At 50.0% G+C, this 23502-nt stretch overlaps 1 protein-coding gene across 2 annotated transcripts in view; it reads right to left on the reverse strand.

Moving 5' to 3' along the window:
• LOC144480508 (AT-rich interactive domain-containing protein 3B-like) overlaps positions 1 to 23502 on the reverse strand; it is a 183052-nt gene that overhangs the window by 112218 nt on the left and 47332 nt on the right. The window contains exons 2-3 of one of the 2 annotated variants that reach the window (XM_078200005.1): positions 22479 to 22586; positions 3217 to 3288 (exon numbers count right to left, since the gene is read on the reverse strand). In XM_078200005.1, the coding sequence (XP_078056131.1) occupies positions 3217 to 3288; positions 22479 to 22586 (180 nt within the window). The remainder of the gene's footprint in view (positions 1 to 3216; positions 3289 to 22478; positions 22587 to 23502) is intronic. The other variant, XM_078200006.1, reaches the window with a different exon arrangement.

Genomic DNA, 23502 nt, shown 5'->3' on the forward strand with positions numbered 1-23502 from the left:
CTGCACATCTTTGGGCACTAAGGGGAAATTTAGCATGGCCAATCCACCTAACCTGCACATCGTTGGACACGAAGGGGAAATTTAGCATGTCCAATCCAGCTAACCTGCACATCTTTGGACACTAAGGGGCAATTTAGCATGGCCAATCCACCTAACCTGCACATCTTTGGACACTAAGGGGAAATTTAGCATGGCCAATCCACCTAACCCGCACATCTTTGGACTGTGGGAGGAAACCGGAGCACTCGGAGGAAACCCACGCAGACATGGGGAGAATGTGCAAACTCCACACAGACAGTCACCCAAGGCTAGAATTGAACCCGGGTCCCTGGTACTGAGAGACAGCAGTGAATCATAGAATCATAGAAACCCTACAGTGCGGAAAGAGGCCATTTGGCCCATCGAGTCTGCACCGACCACAATCCCACCCAGGCCCTACCCCATTTCCCTACACATTTACCCATTAATCTCTCTAACCTACGCATCTCAGGACACTAAGCGGCAATTTTAGCATGGCCAATCAACGTAACCTGCACATCTTTGGACTGTGGGAGGAAACCGGAGCACCTGGAGGAAACCCACGCAGACACGAGGAGAATGTGCAAACTCCACACAGGCAGTGACCCAAGCCGGGAATCGAACCCAGGTCGCTGGAGCTGTGAAGCAGCAGTGCTAACCACTGTGCTACCGTGCCGTATGGTGAACCATGAACAACAGAATCCTCTGTTTTCTAAAGCAAGGACACTTTTTGTCTTCCAAAATAATCTTCATCCCTTTTTCAGCTGCCTCCTCTCTGGGTAAACCACCAGATATGACCCGAAGGTAGGAGGGCTGGTTCCACCACCGCCGCCCGCCCCCCCCCCGCCACCACTTTCCCACCTCCCCCTTTCTAAACATTGTTTTCTTTGTACTAATTCAAAGGATGCGGGCATTGCTGGCTAGGCTGGCATTTATTGCCCATCCCTAACTGCCCCTTGAGACGGTGGTGGTGAGCTGCCGTCTTATCCTGCTAATCCTCTGACACTAGAATCACGGCAGTACATGTGGTGTAGGTACACCCGCAGTGCTGTTAGGGAGGGAGTTCCAGGATTTTGACCCAACGACAGTGAAGGAATGGCCGATATATTTCCAAGGAAGGTGAATGGCTTGGAGCGGAACCTGCGGGCGGTGATTAGCCTTGTTTGGCCAACAAGACCGACCGGGGTCACTGTTCCCTCGCAGTAGGCCATGGTTCACTAGTACCTCATGAGGTGGGAAGGGGAGAGGCTCACTTTGCCACTCAGCCCCCCCCCCAACTTGTTTGAGGGTTCATTTTCTCCCTTCCCCATTTTCCCCCTGTTGGTGCACAGGGGCAGGAGATTCAGAGGTGATTTGAGGAAAGAACCTTCCGCACAGAGGGTGGTGGGAATCTAGAACTCACTGCCCGAAAGGGTGGTAGGGGCGGAACCCTTACAACATTTAAGAAGCATTTAGATGAGCACTTGGAATGGCCTAGCATCCAAGGCTACGGACCAAGTGCCGGGGAATGGAATTAGAATAGATAGGTTTGCAGCACAGTGACACAGTGGTTAGCACTGCTGCCTCTCAGCGCCAGGGACCCAGGTTCGATTCCAGCCTCGGGTCACTGTGTGGAGTTTACACATTCTCCCCGTGTCTGCATGGGTTTCCCCCGGATGTTCTGGTTTCCTCCCACAGTCCAAAGATGGGAGGGTTAGATGGATTGGCCGTGCTAAATTAATTCTCGTGTCAGAGGATTAGCAGGATAAATATATGGGGAAGAGGGCCTAGGTGGGATTGTGGTTGGCGCAGACCCGATGGGCTGAATGGCCTCCTTCTGCACTGTAGTGATTCTATGAGATGCTCGAAGGCTGGCACAGACATGATGGGCCAAAGGGGCCTCATTCTGTGCTGCCATGCTCCATAGCTCTATGACTACGAGTTCTGATAAGCAAGTTTTAGTTTATTTATTAGTGTCACAAGTAGGCCTACATTAACACTGCAATGAAGTTACTGTGAAAATCCCCTAGTCGCCACACTCCGGCGCCTGTTCGGGTACACTGAGGGAGAATTTAGCACGGCCAATGCACCCTAACCAGCACATCTTTGGCTGTGGGAGGAAACCGGAGCACCCGGAGGAAACCCACGCAGACACGGGGAGAATGCACAAACTCCACACAGACAGTGACCCAAGCTGGGAATCGAACCTGGGTCCCTGGCGCTGTGAGGCAGCAGTGCTACCCACTGTGCCACCGTGCCGCCCACAGCCCCACAGTGCCACCGTGCCGCCCACAGCCCCAGTGCCACCATGCTGACCACAGCGCCACCCACAGCCCCACAGTGCCGCCCACAGCCCCACAGTGCCACCGTGCTGCCCACAGCACCAGTGCCACCGTGCCGCCCACAGCCACAATGCCACCATGTTGCCCACAGCGCCACCGTGCCGCCCACAGTTCCAATGTGCCGTCCATAGCCTCACAGTGCCACCATGCTGCCCACAGCCCCACCATGCTGCCCACAGCCCCAGTGCCATGCCACCGTGCTGCCCACAGCCCCACAATGCCACCGTGCCGCCCACAGTGCCACCGTGCCACCCACAGCCCCAGTGCCACTGTGCTGCCCACAGCCCCAGTGCCACCATGGGGCCCCCAGTGCCACCATGCCACCCACAGCACCGCCATGCTGCCCACAGCCCCACAGTGCTATCGTGCCGCCCACAGTGCCACCCATAGATTGATAGATTTTTGTTAACTTAAGGCACTAAGTGATATGGGGCAAGGTGGGACTATGGAGTTGGATCACAGATCAGACGTGATCTCATTTAGTGGCGGAACAGTTTTAAGGAGTAAATGGCCTCCTCCTGTTCTTATGAGTGGACAGGGGAATGGAGCGGCCGGGGTAAGGAAGGGAAGAGGGAGAATTTCTTGACTCAATCCTGAAGCAAGCGCAAAATAGACATTTCCCCAGGCAAGGAACCTTCAGTCTCCCATGTGAAGAGGGAGCATTTTGCAGATTGGACCTTGCTGCTTAGTTCCAGCCTGGACGGGTTGCAGGGTGGTGGTCTTGAGCCAGAGGCGGGCGGGGATAGGTTCGAGGAGAGGGAATAAAGACACAGTCAAGACATGGATCGATATGGGCCCAGAGAAGGCCCCCCCAATCCCAACTCGAGATGAGGTGACCCACCCACCCAGAGAAAGGAAAGAAGAGAAAATGTCCGACCTTTGCGAAGTCTTTGGCGGCCTCTCTTGCACGTCCACTATCACCATCGTCATTCCAGGCCAGACTCCCATTCTGAACGGGAAAGAAAAGGAGAAAGGGAAAGAGGTAAAGATGGAGAGCTAAATAATAAAGAAGATAGCTCCGTTTATCTCTGGCCTGGAATATGCACCGATAGCTGAGGCAACACTGGAGTAAAGTTTATTTATTAGTGCCTGCACACACACAATGGGCTGAAGGGCCTCATTCTGCGCTGACAAGCTCCATAACTCTCTGGGCGGGATTTTACGGCCTTGTTCCTCCCGAAATCGCAAAATCCCACCCAAGGCCAATGGGCCTTCCCATTTTCCGCCCCTTGCTCCGATTCCCGTGGCAGGTGGGAAGGTTAAATTCCGGCCAATGACTAGGAGTTCCCTCAAGTTTAAGCTTAATGTCACAAGTTGGCTGACATTAACACTGTAATACAGTTACTGCGAAAATCCCCCAGTTGCCACACTCCGGCGCCTGTTCGGGTACACCGAGGGAGAATTTTAGCATGACCAATGCACCCAAACAGCACATCTTGGGAGGAAACCCACGTAGACATGGGGGAGAACGTGCAAACTCCACACAGACAGTCATCCAAGCTGGGAATTGAGCCCAGGTCCCTGGCGCTGTGAGGCAGCAGTGCTGACCACTGTGCCACCGCGCCGTCCAAGTATGGATCAGCAAAACTGCCCCATGTTACAATGCCGCAACTGTGTCTTGGACTTGGTGGCCCAGTTGGCCGTTACTGGACAGTCTCTGATTTATTCCTTGCGCTGTTGTCCTCTCTTGAAGCTGCAGATTCCTCGTTGGGACACAATGAAATGCTCACACTTCAATGGGGACCGTGGGCTTTTCACAAAGGTGGCCCGCCGGCATCTTCTGGGAAATGGGACAATAAATGCCAGTCTTGCCAGCTGACGCCATATGGCAAGAACGAACAAAGAATAAAACACCAATTTGAAGATGATATCAGTGGTTCCCAACCAGGAATGCCACGGCACACCAAGATCCATCCAAGTGTGCCATGAAAGAAAGATCCAAAATCCACGTAATTCAACTAAAACTAACCTTAGTCTTCAGCCCTGTGATCGGCATTTCCAAGACCCGACGAATCTCGGGCCTCCCGCGCATGCACCGTCCGGCAAAGAGCCGCAGGTACACGGTTTAGATTATTTACGTTTGGTTTAGGCCCATGACCAACAGGACTTGGGATGAGGATGAAGATAAAGTCCCCATACGCCCACACAACAAGCAAAAACTCAAAAAGAGCGCAATAAAGTAAACGATTTATTTATTAGTCGCAAGTAAGGCTTACATTAACACCGCAATGAAGTTACTGTGAAATTCCCCTAGTCGCAACACTCCGAGGGAGAATTTAGCATGACCAATGCACCAAACCAGCACGTCTTTCAGGCTGTGGGAGGAAACCGGAGCACTGAGGAAACCCACGCAGACATGGGGAGAACGTGCAGACTCTGCCCTGTCAGTGACCCAAGGCCGGGAATCAAACCCGGGTCCCTGGCGCTGTGAGGCAGCAGTGCTAACCCACTGTGCCAATGTGCCACCCGGGGAGAAGCCAGAGAGAGGGTTAAAGAAAGCAAGAGAGAGGACAGGGAGAAGTTAAAAATGCAGTTCACAGCAAGAGAAGAGGACAGAGAAAATCGGAGGTGTGCCGGAAATTTGTTTTGCATTGGTGAGCTGTGCCATGAGGGTTCGGAACCACTGGTTTAATTTACCAGTCTAACATAAGATAAGAGTAGTCTGCTCCCCCAGTTGTGTTATCAGCCATTTTGACACAGAAAAGCAAAAGGTAGAAAGGTTCTGGTCAGCAACACAAGGACACACTGCCCCTGCCCAACAATTACAAAACACTTTCTCTTCAGCTCTTCTCAATAAAAGGCCGAGACTATTACTTTAATAACAAAAAAATAAAGATTCCTCAGGCTTGATCAACATGACAGACTACTAGGCCAGAAACCACCTTCAAATCCAGGCCGAAACCATGGGTGAACATTCGGCCACAACCGTGCAGGGCTCTGGAGTGGATGGCACAGTGGTTAAGTTCGCACTGCTACCTCACAGCGCCAGGGACCCGGGTTCAATTCCGGCCTTGGGTCACTGCCTGTGTGGAGTTTGCACGTTCTCCCCGTGTCTGCGTGGGTTTCGTCCGGGTGCTCCGGTTTCCTCCCACAGTCCGAAAGACGTGCTGGCTAGGTGCTAAATTCTCCCTCAGTGTACCCGAACAGGCGCCGGAGTGTGACGACTAGGGGATTTTCACAGTAACTTCATTGCAGTGTTAATGTGAGCCAACTTGTGACACTAATAAATAAACTTTAAAAAAAAAGCAAGGGGCAATTTAGCACGGCCAATCCAGCTAAACTGCACATCTTTGGACTGTGGGAGGAAACTAGAGCACCCAGAGGAAACCCACGCAGACACGGGGAGAACGTGCAGACTCTGCACAGATAGTGACCCAAGCCGGGAATCGAACCCAGGTCCCTGGCGCTGTGAAGCAGCAGTGCTAATCACTGTGTCACCTGGGCTCCTTAGGTGTCCAAAGTGGTGTAGGTTAGGTTAATTGGCCATGTTAAACTGCCCCTTAGTGTCCATGATCTGTAGGTTAGGAGGATTGGCCATGCTAAACTGCCCCTTAGTGTCCATGATCTGCAGGTTAGGAGGATTGGCCGTGCTAAACTGCCCCTTAGTGTCCATGATCTGCAGGTTAAGAGGATTGGCCATGCTAAACTGCCCGTTAGTGTCCAAAGAGGTGTAGCTTAGGGCGATTAGCCACGCTAAATGCGTGGATTCACAGGTGCCGAATGGAGGGGAGGGCCTGGGTGGGACGCTCTTTCAGAGAGTCGGTGCAGACTTGATGGGCCAAATGGCCTCTTCTGCACTGCCGGGATTCAATGGCAATGTGGAATCTTATTTGGCCTGCACTGAGATTCCATACTCATTCGCTATGACTGTCAGAGTGTGGTTCAGGCTCAGTGCGTCACTGTGGAAGTTATTGTCTGGAAATCACACACTGCGTGACATTATTATCCAGTCACTTAGCACATTTGTGTCAAATTCCTTTGCCGGCTGTGTAAATGGAGGCTCTAATCCATCGGTTTAGGCACTCTGCGAATGGATGATGATATCAGTGTTAACCCTCCATTAACATGTTGAACCAAGGATTTATGTTACAGACACATTAAGGGCTTATATATCACACGGTGGAAATTCCAGTCAAACACAAGATGGGAACCAGTTTTCAATCCTGGGGGCGGCACAGTGGTGAGCACTGCTGCCTCACAGCAACAGGGACCCGGGTTCGATTCCCGGTTTGGGTGGAGTCTGCACGTCCTCCCCCGTGTCTGCGTAGGTTTCCCCCGGGTGCTCCGGTTTCCTCCCACAGTCCAAAGCTGGTTAGGTGCATTTGCCATGCTAAATTTTTTTAAAATTCATTTGTGGGACATGGACGTCGCTGGCATTTATTGATGTGGGGATGCTGGCGTTGGACTGGGGTAAACACAGCAAGAAGTCTAACAGGTTTATTTGGTAGCAAACGCCACTAGCTTTCGGAGCACTGCTCCTTCATCAGGTGGAGTGGGAGTTCTGTTCACAAACGGGGCTTTTGCTACCAAATAAACCTGTTGGACTTTAACCTGGTGTTGTTAAACTTCTTACTGTGTTTACCCCAGTCCAACGCCAGCATCTCCACATCATCACAAACAGGGCATACAGAGACACAAACTCAACTTACAGAATAATGATTGGAATGCGAGTCTTTACAGTTAATCAAGGTACATTGTCTGTGGGGTTACGGGGATAGGGCCTGGGTGGGATTGTTGTCGGTGCAGGCTTGATGGGCCGAATGGCCTCCTTCCGCACTGTATGGATTCTATGATTCCATGACAACCCCATTGCTGTGGCTCTGGAGTCACATGTAGGCCAGACCAGGTAAGGACGGTAGATTTCCTTCCCTAAAGGACATTAGTGAACCAGATAGGTTTTTCCGACAATCGACATTGGTTTCATGGTCATCAGTAGATTCTTAATTCCAGATATTTTTTATTGAATTCAAATTCCACCATCTGCCGTGGCGGGATTCGAACCCGGGTCCCCAGAACATTAGCTGAGTTTTTGGATTAATAGTCCAGCAATAATACCACTAGGCCATCACCTCATAGAGTCATAGAGGCTTACAGCATGGAAACAGGCCCTTCGGCCCAACTTGTCCATGCTGCCCTTTTTTTAAAAAAAACCCTCAGCTAGTCCCAATTGCCCGCATTTGGCCCATATCCCTCTATACCCATCGTACCCATGTAACTGTCTAAACGCTTTTTAAAAGACAACATTACACCCGCCTCTACTACTACCTCTGGCAGCTTGTTCCAGACACTCACCACCCTCTGTGTGAAAAAATTGCCGCTCTGGACACTTTTGAATCTCCCCCGTCTCACCTTAAACCTATGCCCTCTAGTTTTAGACTCCCCTACCTTTGGGAAAAGATATTGACTATCTAGCTGATCTGTGCCCCTCATTATTTTATAGACCTCTATAAGATCACCCCTCAGCCTCCAACGCTCCAGAGAAAAAAGTCTCAGTCTATCCAGTCTCTCCTTATAACTCAAACCATCAAGTCCCGGTAGCATCCTAGTAAATCTCTTCTGCACTCTTTCTAGTTTAATAATATCCTTTCTATAATAGGGTGACCAGAACTGTACACAAATTCTCCCTCAGTGTATCTGAACAGGCGCCAGAGTGTGGCGACTAGGGGATTTTCACAGTAACTTCATTGCGGTGTTAATGTAAGCCTACTTGTGACAATAATAAAATAAAAAGATACAATGACAAAATCCAGTTCTTTCTATCTTTGGTTAGGGTCACCTTGTAATTTATTGACTATTGAAATATATTTACGCTGCATTTTGTACACGTTTAATTGGGCGACACCTCTGTGACACATAGGCCAGAATTTCACCCGCACGGCGGTGATTGGCGCGTACACGGGTGCCAAGCTGGTGCAGGTGGCCAATGGGGGTCAAAGAGGTAATCTCCCAGGCAATTACCAATCAATGGGCTATCACCAAGCCCAATTAGGGACTGACAGAGGTAGGTGTCACCGAGACAGCACCTCCATTCTGAGATATTATCACCGGAGGAGATGGGCAAATGGCTTTTCCACTGAAGCCAAACAGCCAGGGTAACCTCCTCCCACCGTGTTAATGGCCTGTCTAATTCACTGTTATGGTTTGTGAATGACATGGTTAAAGCTAAGGGAAACAGGTCATGTACATTAACTGAGCACGTATATATTGGGATTGGTGGGACACTGGGTTGAGTGAGAGGAAAGCTAGGAGACCGAACAAGTCTCGGCACGGTGGCACAGTGGTCAGCACTGCCACCTCACAGCGCCGGGGACCCGGGTTCAATTCCCGGCTTGGGTCACTGTTTGTGTGGAGTTTGCACATTCACCCCGTGTCTGCATGGGTTTCCTTCAGGTGCTCCGGTTTTCTCCCACAGTTCCAAACATGTGCATGTTAGGTGGATTGGCCGTGCTAAATTTCCCCTTACTATCAGGGGGACTAGCTAGGGTAAATGCATGGGGTTATGGGGATAGGACCTAGGTGGGATTGTGGCCGGTGCAGCCTCGATGGGCCGAATGGCTTCTTTCCGTGCTGTAGGGATTCTAGTTCCATAAAACCATGGAATCCCTACAGTGCAGAAAGAGGCCATTCGGCCCATTGAGCTGCACCGACTCTCCAAAAGAGCATCTTACCCAGGCACTCCCCTCTGCCCTATTCCTGTAACCCCACACATTTACCATGGCCCATCCACCGAATCTACACACCTTTGGAGTGTGGGAGGAAGCCCACGCAGTCACGGGGAGAACGTGCAAATTCCACACGGATAACGACCACCAAATGCAGCTCCAGAAGCTACAGATTGGTCGATCCTCACACCAGCAGAGTCTCCAACATACTGAGTGACGCCCACTTTGTCCTGAATAATTTAACACTTAGTAGGTTTGCGCCACTCAAGCACCGATCGCACGCGAGGGTGTGGGATTGGAACTGACTACAGGGCGGTCCACGCGGAGGTCGAACTTCCTCTCCCCCATCATGCTGCAGTTCAGCTGTGATGCCTCACATGGGCAAACAGCCAGAACTCGATCCGGTTTTCATTTCAAATTTGGAATATCGGAGGTGCGTTTGGCATGTCAACATCACGAACGACCAGCAAGATTTTGATTAGCGCTGCTGCCTCACTGCGCCAAGGACCCGGGTTCCATTCCAGGCTTGGGTCACTGTCTGTGTGGAATTTGCACATTCTCCCCATGTCTGCGTGGGTTTCCTCCGGGTGCTCAGCTTTCCTCCCACAGTTCAAAGATGTGCGGGCTAGGTGGATTGGACGTGCTAAATTGCCCCTTGGTGTCAGGGGGGATTAGTTAGGGGGATAGGGGGTTGTGGGGGATAGGGCCTGGGTGGTCAGTGCAGACCCGATGGGCCAAATGGCCTCCTTCTGCACTGTAGGATTCTATGAAATTCTGTAGCCCGAGTATTTTAGATTCTTCTCTTGTGCAATGCTCAGCATCCCAGCATAGGAGGGCCAGCGTCCGAGCCCTGGTTTGTGATGTAGACCTTGGGGAACCGAGCAACATCTTCTCCCGCCGCCCTCAGCACCTCCTGAGCAAAGGCGGCATCATCAGCCAGGGTTCCTGATCACTAGTTAGTGCCTCCTGCTGGAAGATCACCACATGCACGGGCCTTGCAGGCTTGGCCGCTCCATGTGGTTCAACAACTCATCCTCACTCGAGGCCGAAGAATGTGTCATTTGGGCAACGGGTCAGAGGGTGCCCACTGGAGGAAATGAGGGGAGGAGTCCTCAAGGGAGTAACAAACACGACACAGGAAATAGAAGGAGTGACCATGTGGCCCTTCAAGCCTGCCCCGCCATTCCATACAACCATAGCTGATCTATTCTGGCCTCAGCTCCTTTTCTGCGCCACTCCCCTCTATTCCTTGGCCTATCAAATATTTATCCACCTCCACTTTGAATATTTCTAATGATCCAGACCCCAGCATCCTTTGGGATAGAGAATTCCAGAGATTCACCACCCTCTGCGCGTCGAAATTACCCTGAATCCTCAGACTGTGTACAAGCAATGCAAAATCAGGGATGTACTGCTGAGGCTTTATAAGGCTCTGATCAGACCACATATAGAATATTGCGTGCAATTTTGGGCCCTGTATCTAAGGAAGGATGTGCTGGCCTTGGAGAGGGTCCAGAGAAGATTCACGAGAATGATCCCGGGAATGAAAGGTTTGATGTATGAGAAGCATTTGAGAACTCTGGATCTGTACTCGATGGAGTTTAGAAGGATGAGGGGGGATCTCATTGAAACTTACAGAATACTGAAAGGCCTGGATAGAGTGGACGTGGGGAAGATGTTTCCATTAGTCGGAGACACTCGGATCCGAGGGCACAGCCTCAGAGTAAAGGGATGACCCTTTAGGACCGAGATGAGGAGGAATGTTTTCAGCCAGAGGATGGTGAATCTATGGAATTCATTGCCACAGAGGAGGCCAGGTCATTGAGTGTATTTAAGACAGAGATAGATAGGTTCTTGATTGGTAAGGGGATCAAAGGTTACGGGGAAAAGGCGGGAGAATGGGGTTGTGAAACACATCAGCCATGATCGAATGTCGGAGCAGACTCGATGGGCCGAATGGCCTAACTCTGCTCCTATATCTTATGGTCTTAAACATGAGGAGGCCTCCCGTGGAACGGGCTGAAGATTTTTTTCAGTTAATTGGATTTTCACTTCATTTTAAATATGGCTTCGGAACGAAGTGGGGGGGGGGGGGGGAGAACTCAAAGTGAAGCTTCTGTTAATGAACATCGGTTCTCATTTGCTGGACTTATCGCATCGTAACCTGTAAAGATCTCCCACAGCCCAGTGATCCCACGACCCCTCCGTGTCACTGAACCAGATGTCCTCTGTCAAGTCAGTCAAGACACGCAGGCTTTATCTGCTGCCCATTTGATAAGGTATTGATCAGGCTTGTGCGACCATTGTTCGCACCGACCACTCGACTGTCAGCACTTAGGGCCATTACCAGATAAAATCGGATCATGTCAAGTCCGGTCCTGGTCTCTGGCGAAAGTCACAGCCGCGCGGCGAGTGTAGTTATTTGCTCAGTGAGGCGGAGAGGTGGTGATTAGAGAGAGTGACATCTTGCCTTCGTCAATTTCCATGCTGAAATACCCTTTGAAATTCATGGTCGATTCAGGAGAGGGGAAACCATCCAGTATTCACAAACAAAACTCCCCCACCTCCTTGAATCATAGAATCCCTACAATGCAGAAGGAGGCCATTCAGCCCATCGAGTCTGCACCGACCACAATCCCACCCAGGCCCTATTCCTGTAACCCCACATATTTACCCGACTAATCCCCCTGACACTAAGGGGCAATTTAGCACGGCCAATCCACCTTATCCGCACATCTTTCGGACTGTGGGAGCAAACCGGAGCACCCGGAGGAAACCCACGCAGACACGGGGAGAATGTGCAACTCCGCACAGACAGTTACCCAAGCCGGGAATTGAACCCAGGGACTGGCGCTGTGAGGCAGCAGCGCTAACCCACTGTGCCACCCAATTTCTTCAGAAGCAATCCCAGCATTTAATTAGTGATCCCAATTCCTGACACAGATATAAGACGTTTGAAAAAAACCAGAGGTTTAAGTTATGTTTATTTATTAGTGTCACCGGTAAGCTTACATTAACATTGCAATGAAGCTACTGTGAAAATCCCCTAATCGCCACACTCCGGCACCTGTTCGTGTACAGGAGGACAATTTTGCATGGCCAATCCACCTAATCTGCACGTCTTTCAGACTGTGGGAGGAAACCGGAGCACCCGGAGGAAACCCACGCAGACACGGGGAGAATGTGCACACTCCACACAGACAGTGACCCAAGCCGGGAATCAAACTCGGGTCCCTGGCGCTGAGAGGCAGCAGTGCTAACCACTGTGCCATCCTATTAAGCTTGCCTTTATAGGACGGGGCATAGAGTATAAAAGTTGGGGTCTGATGTTGCAGATGTATAGAACGTTGGTTCGGCCGCATTTGGAATACTGCGTCCAGTTCTGGTCGCCACACTACCAGAAGGACGTGGAGGCTTTGGAGAGAGTACAGAGGAGGTTTACCAGGATGTTGCCTGGTATGGAGGGGCTTAGTTATGAGGAGAGATTGGGTAAACTGGCGTTGTTCTCCCTGGAAAGACGGAGGATGAGGGGAGACTTGATAGAGGTGTATAAAATTATGAAAGGCATAGATAGGGTAAACGGTGGGAAGCTTTTCCCCAGGTCGGTGGTGACGTTCACGAGGGGTCATAGGTTCAAGGTGAAGGGGGGAGGTTTAACACAGATATCAGAAGGACATATTTTACACAGAGGGTGGTGGGGGCCTGGAATGCGCTGCCAGGCAAGGTGGTGGAGGCGGACACACTGGGCAAGGTGGTGGAGGCGGACACACTGGGAACGTTTAAGACTTATCTAGACAGACATATGAACGGAGTGGGAATGGAGGGATACAAAAGAATGGTCTAGTTTGGACCAGGGAGCGGCGCGGGCTTGGAGGGCCGAAGGGCCTGTTCCTGTGCTGTATTGTTCTTTGTACTCAATTAAGAATCTACTGATGACCATGAAACCATTGTCGATTGTTGGAAAAACCCATCTAATGTCCTTTAGAGAAGGAAATCTGCCGTCCTTACCCGGTCTGGCCTACATGTGACTCCAGAGCCACAGCAATGTGGTTGACTCTCAACTGCCCTCCAAGAGCAACTAGGGATGGGCAATAAATGCTGGCCAGCCAGCGACACCCATGTCCCACAACTGAATGAAAAATAAAGTGGTGGTAATGCCTTCTTGAACTGCGTGTAGGCACACCCTCAGTGCTGTTAGGGAGGGGGTTCCGGGATATTAACCCAGCGACAGTGAAGGAACGGCCGATATATTTCCAAGTCAGGATAGTGAGTGACTTGGAGGGGAACGTGTTTCCACTGATTATCAGATAGTGCCCTCCAAAGCCAAACCTCTCATTATCCCAAAAAGCTTTGCCAATCATACTAAATTTGGTTCCCTCTCGTTACCAATCCTTCAGCCCTGGGAAAACCTCAGGGGTAATTAGGATGCTGATGCCTACACATTGTTGGAATGAGTAAAAACTGAGTGGGCAGTCAAGAGTCTGCCATATTGCTGTGGCTCTGGAATCACATGTAGGCCAGACCGGGTAAGGATGGCAGATTCCTTACCTAAAGGGCATTAGTGAACCAGATGGGTTTTTACAGATGCACCATAGAAAGCATCCTTTCTGGATCTATCACAGCTTGGTATGGCTCCTGCTTTGTCCAAGACCACAAGAAACTACAAAGGGGTGTGAATGTAGCCCAGTCCATCACTCAAACCAGCCTCCCATCCATTAACACTGTCGACACTTCCCGCTGCCTCAGAAAAGCAGTCAGCATAATTAAGAACCGCACACCTCCCGGGCATTCTCTCTTCCACCTTCTTCCGTCGGGAAAAAGATACAAAAGTGGGAGGTCACGTACCAATTGATTCAAGAACAGCTTCTTCCCTGTTGCCGTCAGACTTTTGAATGGACCTACCTCACGTGAAGGTGATGTTTCTCTACACCCTAGCTATGACTGCAACACTACATTCTGCACTCTCTCTCCTTTCCTTCTCTATGAACGGTATGCTTTGTCTGTGAAGCCTGCAAGAAACAATACTTTTCACTGTATACTAATACATGTGACAATAATAAATCAAATCAAGTCAGTCGATGATAGTTTCATGGATTAGAGAGGGCACCTGGGTGTCCTCGGGCTCGCATGGACAAGATGGGCCCAATGGCCTCTTTCTGTGCTGTAACTTTCCTACGGTTCTACTACTGAGACTAGCTTTCAACTCCAGGATCTTACCAATTGAATTTAGATTCCCACCAGCTGCCGTGGTGGGATTTGAACCCCTGAATCGAGCATTTTCTGGATTACTCGCCCAGTAACCTTCGTGCCTCACTCCTCTGCCCTTCATGATGTGAAGCACCCTGATCAGATCGCTACTTGGCCTTCTCTTTGCTTCCTATTTAACACAGAGCTGTGGTATCGCTTTCACTGGAGTGGAGGAAAGACTAAACTTAGTCAGCATAATGACTGACATAACAAACTGGCAGCAATCCAGAGCCAGTTCAGCTGACGACACCTTGCAGTGAATTCACTCTTGAGGAGGAGGATTTATTGGATCAAATTAAACAAGACAAACGTCAAGATCGACTCAGTGTTAGCCATTTCCACAACGTCAACATTGCAAGGCCGGCTGTGAGTATTGGTCCATTAATCATGGTAATGTGAAGTGAAGGATGCGACGAGCTGGAATCTAAAAGTGTTTTTTAATGTATATGGACACGACACAGAAAGAGAGAGAGAAACGGTACAGACACAGACACACAAAAACACTAGAGAGAAATGGTACACAAACACACACAAATTGTACAGAGAGAGAGAAATGGTGAGCCTTTGTAATAAGGGATGTAGAATCATAGAATCCCTACAGTGCAGAAGAGGCCATTCGGCCCATCGAGTCTGCAGTGACCCTGCGACAGCGTATCTCACCCAGGCCCTCTCGCCCACCTCATCCCTGTAACCCCACACATTTCCCATGGCCAATCCACCTAAGCTACACATCTTTGGACTGTGGGAGGAAACCGGAGCACCCGGAGGAAACCCACGCAGACACGGGGAGAATGTGCAAACTCCACAAGAAACTACAAAGAGTTGTGAATGTAGCCCAGTCCATCGCGCAAACCAGCCTTCCATCCATTGACTCCATCCATTCCGCTGCCTTGGAAAAGCAGCCAGCATAATCAAGGACCCCACGCACCCTGGACATTCTCTTTCCCACTTTCTTCTTTCGGGAAAAAGATACAAAAGTCTGAGGTCACGTACCAACCGACTCAAGAACAGCTTCTTCCCTGCTGCCACCAGAGTTTTGAATGGGCCTACCTTACATTAAGTTGATCTTTCTCTACACCCTAGCTATGACTGTAACACTACATTCTGCACCATCTCCTTTCCTTCATAGAAATCATAGAAACCCTACAGTACAGAAAGAGGCCATTCGGCCCATCAGGTCTGCACCGACCACAATCCCACCCAGGCCCCACCCCCATAACCCCACACACCCCACCCACCAATCCCTCCAATCTACGCATCCCAGGACACTACGGGGCAACTTTAGCATGGCCAATCAACCTAACCCGCACATCTTTGGACTGTGGGAGGAAACCGGAGCACCCGGAGGAAACCCACGCAGACACGAAGAGAATGTGCAAACTCCACACAGACAGTGACCCAAGCCGGGAATCGAACCCAGGTCCCTGGAGCTGTGAAGCAGCAGTGCTAACCACTGTGCTACCGTGCCGCCCCATGTACTCTATGAACAGAATGCTACGTTTGTATAGCGCGCATGAAACAATACTTTTCACTGTATACTAATACATGTGACGATAATAAATAAAATCTTTGATCGAATTTGGAATTAAGGATGTGTCGGTTAGGTGGATTGGCCTTGCCAAATTTCCACTTGGTGTCCAAAGATGTGCAGGTTAGGTGGATTGGCCATGCTAAATTGCTCCTTAGTGTCCAAAGATGTGCGGGTTAGATGGATTGATAGAATGATAGAATCCCTACAGTGCAGAAGGAGGCCATTCGGCCCATCGAGTCTGCACCGACCACAATCCCACCCAGGCCCTACCACCACATATTTACCCACTAATCCCTCTAACCTACGCATCTCAGGACTCTAAGGGGCAATTTTTAACCTGGCCAATCAACCTACCCGCACATCTTTGGACTGTGGGAGGAAACCGGAGCATCCGGAGGAAACCCACGCAGACACGAGGAGAATGTGCAAACTCCACACAGACAGTGACCCAAGCCAGGAATCGAACCCGGGACCCTGGAGCTGTGAAGCAGCAGTGCTAACCACTGTGCTACCGTGCCGGATTGGCCATGCTAAATTGCCCCTTGGTGTCCAAAGATGTGCAGGTTAGGTGGATTGGCCATAATAGAATTTCCCCTTCAGTCAGGGGGATTATTGTCAATGCAGGCTGGATGGGCCGAATGGTGTCCTTCTACATTGTAGGATTTCTATGAACTGTTTTTTTTAAAAACAGAGTGCGATCACCTTTTGGCAGTGGAGGAGACAAATAAAACCAAACTAAGAAATATTCCCGAAGAATGTTTTAGCAGAAAGGGAGATAAATACAGGTCCTCATGAGTGTCGTTGCTCAAATTACTTGAAGCTCCTCAGGTTTCTCCCAGCCTTGTGTGTGTGGGGGGGGTGGGGGGGGGGGGGGGGGGGTGGGGGGAGGGAGAGGGGGGTGCGGGGGAGGGGGGCCTGTTATAAAGGTCAGTGTCATAATGGAGCCAACATCCCGACATGAAATCATCAATAATTAAAACACTTAGGAGGCTAAGCTTCCTTTATTAAAGTAAAGAGGCTGCAACAATAGGTCTAAATGGTCAGTCACAATGTCCTTTCCATCGGGTGACGGACTCCTATCTTTTACAGCTTCCTACTTAGCATGAATTTTTCATGCTCCTCCTCCCTCCCCCCAGCAACGGAGCTGGTGCTGTAGGCAAGGATTTTTTTTTTTTAAAACGCGGATTTAAATTTTTGGCCAATTCCCTCTTTGTATTTTCAAGAAATCGCACCCAAGTTGGGCGTCTCGTTGAACTGAAAGGAACAGAAGGTTGGGCTGACAGGATGAGATGAGATGGAGGGGAGAGAAGGAGGCCAGATGGGCCTGGACCATTTGGACTGAGGTGGCCATTTTCTATGCTGCATTCACTGGGTGGGATTTTATGGCCTCGTTCCTCCAGAAACCCGTAAAATCCTACCCGAGGTCAACGGACCTTTCCGTTCTCCGCCACCCCTCGCCCGCTCCGATTCCCTTGGTGGGTGGGGCGGTCAAATTCCGGCCACAAAGTTTAAATGTATTTATTAGCGTCAGAAATAGGCTGATATGTCTGTGCCTGCTCGCTTTGTGTTCCTTCGATGCAGCCTTAACGTATTACAAATGCTAAAAGTGTATTTATTAGTGTCTCAAGCAGGCCATGAAGTTACTGTGACAATCCCCGAGTTACGACACTCCAGCACCTGTTCAGGTACACCGAGGGAGAATTTAGCACCTAACCAGCATGTATTTCAGACTGTAGGGGGAAACCGGAGCACCCGGAGGAGACCCACGCAGACATGGGGAGAATGTGCAGACTCCGCACAGACAGTGACCCAAGCCGGGAATCGAACCCGGGTCCCTGGCGCTGAGAGGCAGCAGTGCTAACCACTACGCCACTTTGTCACACTTGTGGGAGAGACTAGACATTGTTTAAGAATAAGGGCGCTACCATTAAGGACATAGATGAGGAGAATGCTTTTCCTCTCGGGAGGGGGGGCGGGGTCATTAGTCTGTGGAATTCTCTTTCCCAGAGTGCAGTGGAGGCTGGGTCATTGAATTTATTTAAGGTTGAGTTAGACAGATTTTAGATAGACAAGAGAGTCAGGGTTATGGAGGGGGAGGGGGAAACCGGAAAGTGAAATTAAGGCCACAACCAAATCAGCCATGACCATATTGAAAGGTGGAGCGGAATTGAAGGGCTGAATGGCCTACATCTGCTCCTAAGTGCTCTGTTCCTAAAGCATGAAGAACTCTCAACTGAGCCAATGTCAGCAAGCGCCAACATTGTGCCATCACCCCATTTTTGGATCTGCGCTCTCAAATTTACTAACGCTACCTACCTTATGGGCGGCACGGTGACACAATGGTTAGCACTGCTGCCCCAGGGATCCGGGTTCAATTCCAGTCTTGGGCGACTGTCTATTGGAGTTTGCACGTTCTCCCCGTGTCCGCGTGGGTTTTCTCCCACAGTCCAACAGTGTGCTGGTTAGGTGGATTGGCCATGCTAAATTGCTCCTTAGTGTCCCAACATGCTTGATTCAGAATCCAGTGCCATCATCTAAGCTTGGGTATCAAACCCACGTCAGTGTGGATGAGGGTGCCGAAATGGAAGTTCCAATCCTTGTTGTTCATAAATAGGTCGAGGAAGGTTTGTATATAAGGGGAGGCAATGGCTTAGTGGTATTATCACTAGACTTATTAATCCAGAAACTCAGACAATGTTCTGGGGAGCCGGGTTCGAATCCCGCCACGGCAGATGATGGAATTTGAATTCAATATATAACATCTGGAATTAAGAATCTACTGATTCTTGAACATGAAACATGAAACCATTGTTGATTGTCAGGGAAAACCCATCCGGTTCATTAACGTCCTTTAGGGAAGGAAATCTGCCCTCCTTACCCGGTCTGGCCTACATGTGACTCCAGAGCCACAGCAATGAGGTTGTCTCCCAACTACCTTCCAAGAGCAACTAGGGATGGGCAATAAATGCTGGCCAGCCAGCGACGCCCATGTCCCACGAATGAATAAAATGTGCAGGTTAGGTTGATTGGCCCTGCTAACTTCTCCCTCAGTGTCCAAAGGTGTGCGGGTTAGGTGGATTGGCCATGCTAAATTGCCCCTTCGTGTCCAAAGATGGGTAGGTTAGGTGCATTGGCCATGCTAAATTGCCCCTTAATATCAGGGGGATAACAGGGTAAACACGTGGGGTTACAGGGATAGGGTGGGCTTGTTGTCGGTGCAGGCGTGATGGGCCGAATGGCCTCCTTCTGCACTGTCGGGATTCTATGATAGCAAATTCTATTCTATGATACCTCAGGACACAAAATGGCGAATGGGTGCTAAGAACGGGGCAGTTTGGTTCTGCAAGCGGGTAGGTGGTTCATCGGTAAACAAACTCGCCGTGCCATCGACAACTAGTGTGACCCCACTGGAGACAAGACAGTCAGCGAGTTACATTGGAGGTTCCCAGCCGATCCCCACTGCCCCCCCGCCCCTCCCCCCCGCTCCCCCTTGTTCCTGTATCCGATGGAATGAGTGCAATTATGCAGGAATTTTCTGCCATGAGTATTTCCTATCAGCAGAAACCTCGTACAGACTTCCTTCGCTGTGTTTAGTTAGCCATTTCCTGCACATTATCAAATTAGAAGACCATCTGATTCTTCTGCCTAATGCATTGTAATGGGGGTGGGGGTGGGCGGCTGTATTCTTACAGATTTTGCACAAATCACGAAGTATTGTGCTGTCCAGTGGAACAGCAACACTGTCTCCCTCACAGCGTCCACCCACTTAGGAATTAGGAGCGGGCAAATTAGCCCGACAAGCCCACTCCATCGTTTAACAAGGTCGTGGCTGATCTTATCCTGGTCTTAACTCCACTTCCCAGCCTGCTCCTCTATCCGGCTTTCCATCAGCAAGTTATCTATCTCTTTCTTGAATCTGTTGATTGCCCCTTAGTGTCAGGGGATTAGCAGGGCGGCACAGCGGTTAGCACTGCTGCCTCACAGCGCCAGGGACCCGGGTTCGATTCCCAGCTTGGGGTCCCTGTCTGTGTGGAGTCAGCACGTTCTCCCCGTGTCGGCGTGGGTTTCCTCCGGGTGCTCCGGTTTCCTCCCACAGTCCGAAAGACGTGCTGGTTAGGGTGCATTGGCTGTGCTAAATTCTCCCTCAGTGTTACCCGAACAGGCGCCGGAGTGTGGCGACAAGGGGATTTTCACAGTAACTTCATAACCCTACTTGTGACACTGATAAATAAACTTTAACTTGATTGATTCTGCCTCCACTGCACTCTCAGGCAATGAGTTCCACAGATTCACAATCCTCAGAGAACTGGTTTCTCCTCTTCTCAGTTTTTAACCTACCTCCACTCTTCTGTATCTATGCCCTCTTGTTCCAAACAGGATATGGGCGTCACTGGCTGGGCCAGCATTTATTGCCCATCCCTGAAGGTAGTTAAGAGTCAACCACATTGCTGTGGCTCTGGAGTCACATGTAGGCCAGACCAGGTAAGGACGGCAGATTTCCTTCCCTAAAGTACATTAGTGAACCAGGTGGGTTTTTCCGACAATTGACAATGATTTCATGGTCATAATTAGACTTTTAATTGCAGAGTTTTATTGAATTCAAATTTTATGGTCTGCCGTGGTGGGATTCGAACCCGGGCCCCCAGAACGTCGCGATTCCCTCTTGTCCAAAAAGGGGGAACATCTGTTCAATGTCCACCTTTAGCATTCTATAGGGGCAGAATGGCCTACACCTAGCTCCCAATTCCAATGTCCTTACGTAAAAATAAGTTCATAACAGCTGGCACCGTGGTTAGCACTGCTGCCTCACAGCACCAGGGACCCGGGTTCGATTCCCGGCTTGGGTCACTCTCTGTGTGGAGTCTGCACTTTCTCCGCGCGGGTTTTCTCCGGGTGCTCCGGTTTCCTCCCACACTCCAAAGACGTGCTGGTGAGGTGGATTGGCCAAGCTAAGTTGCCCCTGAGTGTCAGGGGGATTAGTAGGGTCGATGCTTGGGGTTACAGGAGTAGGGCCTGGGTGGGAATGTGGTCAGTGAAGGGCCGAATGGCTTCCTTTTGCACTGTCGGATTCTATGATGAACAGTGATTGGGACAGCTCTCTCCGAAGGCAGCCTGTAAATCGGTAAGGCATTTTAATTTGTTTGAGGTCTGACTGACGAATTCCATGTACATTGGAGCACAGAGTGTTACAGGGGGCCATTCGGCCTATTGGGCGTGTGTTGGCTTTGAAAAAAACCATCCAATTGGTCCCACTCCCCTCACACCCTTTTATTTTATTCCCCTTTTCAAAGGTTTATCCAATTATTTTTTGAAAGTTAATCTTGAATCTGCTTTCTTTCGGACATTGCAGTCCAGATCAGAGCAATTCGATTATTCCCACTGGAAATCCAATAAGTTTACCTTCAATTTACGGATGAAGGGAAGTCCTCGATTTTGCGCGCATTATCTCGACTTCTCGACCTCTCCGGGGAACTGTTCAGGCAGTTTCCCAGAGGCAGTGGTGAGCAGTCTGTGAGGCAGGATGTATGGGCTAGCTGAGTGTCCCAGTCTCCAGGGAACACAGAGCTTCCTTTAGTATACTGTCTGTCCCCAAAGTGTGGACACTAGGGTATATAACATACAGCAGAGGCAAGGATTCCAGCTTCTAGATTAGAAGCATACGTGTTTCATCTGGGACATATAGGAGCATAACCATGGGATCTTCAAGTGTGGACACATGTTTATAGCGTGTTCACGACACAGAAACAGGTCAGTTGGCCTATTGGCCTGTGTTGGTGTTTATGCCCCATATGATCCGCCTTCCCTAAAACCACAATCACTACAGTGTAGAAGGAGCCCATTCGTCCCATCGAATCTGCACTGACTCTCCGAAAGAGCATTTTACCCAAGTCCAACAACCCCCCACTCCCACCCCAATCCCTGTAACCCCATGCATTTATCATGGCCAATCCACCTAACCTATACATCTTGGGACACCAATGGGGCAATCTAGCATGGCCAATCCATCTAACCCGCACATCTTTGGACTGTGGGAAGAAACCCATGCAGACATGGGGGAGAACGTGTAAAGTCCACACAGTCACCCAAGGCTGGAATTGAACCTGGGTCCCTAGTGCTGTGAGAATCATAGAATAGAATCACAGAATCCCTGCAGTTCCGTAGAGGCCATTCGGTCCATCGGATCTGCACCGACTCTCCAACAGATATATCTAACCTGCACATCTTTGGATACCAAGGGACAATTTAGCATGGCCAATCCACCTAACGTGCACATTTTTGGACACTAAGGGGCAATTTAGCATGGCCAATCTACCTAACCTACACATCTTAGGTCTCTGGGAAGAAACCGGAGCACTCGGAGGAAACCCATGCAGACATGGGAGAACGTGCAGACTCCACACCGACAAGGTCGGAATTGAACCTGGGTCCCTGGCGCTGTGAGGTAGCAGTGCTAACCACCATGCCACCCCGAAAGAACATGAGTGAAGCAGAAATGGGTTTTTCGACAATGCAGCAGTTATATGGTCAACATTACTAATATTTGCATTCATTTTAATTTGGATTTAATTGACTGAATTTAAATTCTCAGGCCCGCGTCGCTGGATCTTGCATCCAAGCCTCTTGGATTACCACGCTCCCATTCTCTATTACAAGCTTTGGAACGACAGCTCCTGGACTCTGAATGGAATCGGGGCTTACCTGTTTAATAGTTCCGGGGACGTGAGCAACTGACGCACCTGCAGTCCGAACCGAATTCTTTTCCCCTGACTCTGATTGGTCATTTGCCATCCAATCAGAAGGCTGTATCTGAGGAGGAAAAAAATGTGGGCGTCCAATCAGAAAATCTGGATGCAACACCGTAGACACTATATTCACCCAATCAGAATGCATGAAAAAGAAATGACACTTGGCTATACCCTATGGTTATCCATAGAACTTGCACAACCAAGTTAGAATCATGGAATCCCTATAGTGCAGACTCAATGGGCTGAATGGCCTCGGTCTGCACTAACCCTGCAACATAGCATCATAGCCAGGCCAACCCCCCCAAACCATTCCCGTAACCCCACGCATTCACCCCGCTAATTCCCCCTAATCGTAACATCTTGAGACTCTAAGGGGCAATTTAGCATGGCCAATCCACACAATTTAGCATGGCCAATTACACCCAGGCTGGAGTTTGGTGATGGGTTACACAAAGAGGGTAACGCTGCTGACGTTCCATAGAATCCCTACAGAGCAGAAGGAGGCCATTCGGCCCATCGAGTCTGCATTGACTACAATCCCACCCAGGCCCTATTCCCGTAACCCCACATATTTACCCTGCTAATTCCCCTGACACTAGGCTCAAATTAGGATGGCCAATCAACCTAACCCGCACACCTTTGGATTGTGGGAGGAAACCAGAGCACCCGGAGGAAACCCACGCAGACACGGGGAGAATGTGCAAACTCCAGACAAAAAGACAAAAGGGAAATGGCGACGATCAAGGCTAAGAAGGGTGTTGATAGCGGCCATTTAGAATGTGTAAATGGTAAAGCAAAGGTAAGCACTGTGTCAAAGGACAACCCGAGACGTACAACAGATGGCCCTGGTTGGGTTGGGAGGGAGGGGGTGGGGGGGGGGGGGGGGGGGGGCGGTGTGGGGAAGATGGACAGCGAGATTTAAAAGTGGAAAAATGAAATGAAACAAGGGGAGAAATGAAAATAAATAAATGGAAATG

The sequence above is a fragment of the Mustelus asterias genome, chromosome 29, assembly GCF_964213995.1.
Source record: "Mustelus asterias chromosome 29, sMusAst1.hap1.1, whole genome shotgun sequence".
Classification (NCBI taxonomy): Eukaryota; Metazoa; Chordata; class Chondrichthyes; order Carcharhiniformes; family Triakidae; genus Mustelus; species Mustelus asterias.